The 3,311-nt window shown below is 30.6% G+C and overlaps 1 protein-coding gene across 1 annotated transcript in view; it reads right to left on the bottom strand.

Moving 5' to 3' along the window:
* The window catches only part of LOC115244489 (ionotropic receptor 40a-like), a 5,953-nt gene extending 3,061 nt beyond the window's left edge, over positions 1 to 2,892 (bottom strand). Inside the window, exons 1-5 of the mRNA XM_029822168.1 lie at positions 2,769 to 2,892; positions 2,022 to 2,202; positions 1,686 to 1,831; positions 539 to 847; positions 114 to 216 (exon numbers count right to left, since the gene is read on the bottom strand). Coding sequence (XP_029678028.1) covers positions 114 to 216; positions 539 to 847; positions 1,686 to 1,831; positions 2,022 to 2,202; positions 2,769 to 2,836 — 807 coding nt within the window. The 5' untranslated portion in view covers positions 2,837 to 2,892. The remainder of the gene's footprint in view (positions 1 to 113; positions 217 to 538; positions 848 to 1,685; positions 1,832 to 2,021; positions 2,203 to 2,768) is intronic.
* Positions 2,893 to 3,311: the final 419 nt, after the last annotated feature.

The raw sequence follows: 3,311 nt of genomic DNA, 5'->3' as shown, positions 1-3,311 counted from the left end.
AAATAATTTTATTTTAATTTATGTATTTAAAAAATTTTAATTTTTTTTGTTATATCTTTTTTATTTAATATATACATATTGCTCCATTCTTCTTCTGTCGTTTTAATACGTACTTCAAATTCGATACCCAAAGCCTTAGAATCTGCGATTGTGCCTTCTTGATAGTGATTTCGCGAAGCTTCGGTTACAGCCGGTATATGTTCGAAAACTGCAACTCTGCAAGTTTTAGACAAAAATTAAATTAACATTGTAATACATTGAAACAACCACGATTACATTTCTCATTCCGCTTACAAGATTTAGAAATTAAAAAATTTAAAACTCTGCTAGACTATAATATTTTTCTCTTAAGTACGCTATACATTAAAAAAATTAATATATATCACAGACTTTTTTCTTAAAGTCTGCGTTGAATTTATCTTTGAATTCATCGTTTAAAAATTAAAGAGCGTATCGATTTTCTTCTTCTTTTCTTTTTTCGGGTTTTCCATCTCATTGTCAGGGATAAAAAATTTACCATAATATTATATATACTAACCGCAAACCGTTGCCACGAAGATTCGCAGTTTTTGTTATATAGTGATTGTTACCGTAACGTAATTTGCCGTTCCGCCATGTGTCGATGTACTTGATCGCTGTAAAATCTTTCATAGGCGATGGATAGTAAATAGTCTCGAGATCAATTCGCTCAGCAGCAATTCGTTCACCGGAACGGTACTTGTACGTGTTGTATCGTCGTACAAACACCACATTAATGATCCGATTCCAAATATAGTGTAATTCGGGTCTAAAGAGCCGATTATCGTGCAGAAGTAAAAAACGACCACGCGTGTTGATCAGACGTTCTCTGCAAAGATCGAATGCGAATTAAGCGCCCAGTCTACTTAAAGGGTCAAAAAAATCGATTTTTTTATATTTTCTGAAAATATATTTGAAGAATATGTCTCTCTCTCTCTCTCAAATTTTGTTAAAAAATTCGCAAAATTGACGGTGGTATAAGACTTTAAATAAGATAGCAAGCGCATTTTTAAGTGGGCCTGCAAAACTTCAAACGCGTTTTTCTCAAAACACTGTTTTCAAAGTTGGTGTAATATCTTGAAAAGTATTGGATCAAATAACTTCAATTTTTTTTTAATGAAAGAGAGCACTTGGGATGATACTGAACCTAACATAAAATTTAAAAATGATTGATATTTAATATTCTTCTGCCCTCTTCAAAAAATAAAATTTCAGCAAAATTGAAATATCTAATTTTAAAATAACATTACTTTGTTATTTTTTAATTTTTTCTAATAGAATTAGTTTAATATCCCAGAAATATTCTACGGAATAAAACTAGATCAACTTTTTTTATTTCAAACAGTTGCATGAGGAAAGCATGTCACATCGCCGAATTATACATTTTTGAATATGCTACGCCCAGAGGCTCACATATTGAACAAAAAAAAAAGCTAAATATCCAAGATTTAAAAATACTGGCGTACTGTTTAAACATCAATAAAAACATATTTAAAACGCCAAAAGATCAATTCCTAATATTATTCAAAAAAAATTCTTTAAAATTATTAATTTTTCATATGCTAAAGATAAAAAATAGCGATAAATCTTTGTTGTGACACCTAGAAATCTACCTATATCAGCAAGACATTTTTTTGAGTGAATAGACTGAGTCCTTAATTGCTTACCTTTCGGCATATTGCAAGAATCGCGACGTTAGAAGTCCATTGGCGATTAGTATAACATACGCGTCACAACCTATCGTTTTGATATGTTCAAATATTCTCGTTAATTTTTTCGATCGCGAAAAATCTTGGTTATCGCGTATGGCGATCTGAAGGCAAATAGTACAATACATATTTATAAAGAAATGTTTATCATCAAATCTGATTATAAATTTGATGTAATTAAAAATAAGATATAAGTCATATGTGCAAATACATATAATTGTTAATTACTTATTTAATATGTTTCTCTTTATAGATTTTCGAAGTGGGAAATCTTTTGGCCTTAATAATACTTACATCATATTTTGATAAAAAAGAAGACATTTCAACAGAATGGACATCAATCAGCCCGCGATAAGTGGTATCTGTAATAAAGATTATGCAATTGCTGCGCGCGGCGATTTCCTCTATGATTTGCTCGATCACTGATTTCAGATCGTCTATCCCGCGCGTGCATCGATGTAATTCAAAACTTTTCCTGTAATATTATAGAGGTACTTTTATTTATTTGCAAATACTTCTCTAGAGATCGCGCATTTTTAGTGTAAAATACGCTTTATTGATCCACAGACTCTGATCACAGAATCAAGCAACACATCTAGATCATCTGTATTAACGATAATTAATTATAACAGCTATACAAGAGGTAAGTAATTTAAATCAATTAATATCCACTATAATAGAAATCAATTGGTATTAATGAACATAAAGTGCGAGTTTTATCTTCAATTTCATCTTTTATAATTTAATTACTCTTTTTTTTCCCAAATATATAAAAAAGAAATATTCTGCCACCACACACACAAATAAAATTCGCACGTAATGTTACTAAAATTGCCTCGTAATGTTACTTGCACAACGGAATTAATTTTTCTTTGACGATGAATTCGATTCCAAGCAATTTTCTTTTTCATTATTTCTCAATTTTTTTAAAACATTCATAATTGAATAAAAAAGCGCAACTCTTTTAAATATATTTCGTACATCCAGGAAGTGTACACTCTTTTGCTCGAACACGTGATCATTTTACATGAATTGTCCTACCTTTCGATGATAGCGCGGATAAATTGCAAAAAAAGAATAACGACCATCGTCGTTATTTCGAAGCGCATGTCGAAATACTTATATTCTCACTTGGCCTAGTCACATTCGAATCTTTCGTTTGTATCAAACTATCGATCTCTTGGAATTTTTTACCTCTTTGCGCTCTTTCGCGATATAAATCATTAATAATCTCGTTTGCAGACGATTGCGTTTATTTATGCAACATGATCGCCGGTAATCTCGCATATATCCAATCTATTTTAAGTATGTTAGACTCTGATTGATTCAATGAAAATCGAAACAAACGCCTTATTTTGTGCTAAATAAGTTATTTTAACCATTAGAATGTTGGTCTGATGAGAGAAAATTCAGATTCGTGAATATATATTTATTGTATTTAAATATATTCTCTCTGTGTGTCAACATTTTGAAATAAATAATTATCTGAAATAATAATTTAATTAATAATAATAAGAGCTACTTCTCTCTCTCTCTCTCTCTCTCTCCCCTCTTCCCCTCCCTCCTCTCTTTTTTTTTCTCTCT

The sequence above is a fragment of the Formica exsecta genome, unplaced genomic scaffold (assembly GCF_003651465.1).
Source record: "Formica exsecta isolate Colony F162 unplaced genomic scaffold, ASM365146v1 scaffold82, whole genome shotgun sequence".
Classification (NCBI taxonomy): domain Eukaryota; kingdom Metazoa; phylum Arthropoda; class Insecta; order Hymenoptera; family Formicidae; genus Formica; species Formica exsecta.
Note: the sequence above shows the minus strand (reverse complement) of the source record. Positions and strands in the feature narration are given on the sequence as shown.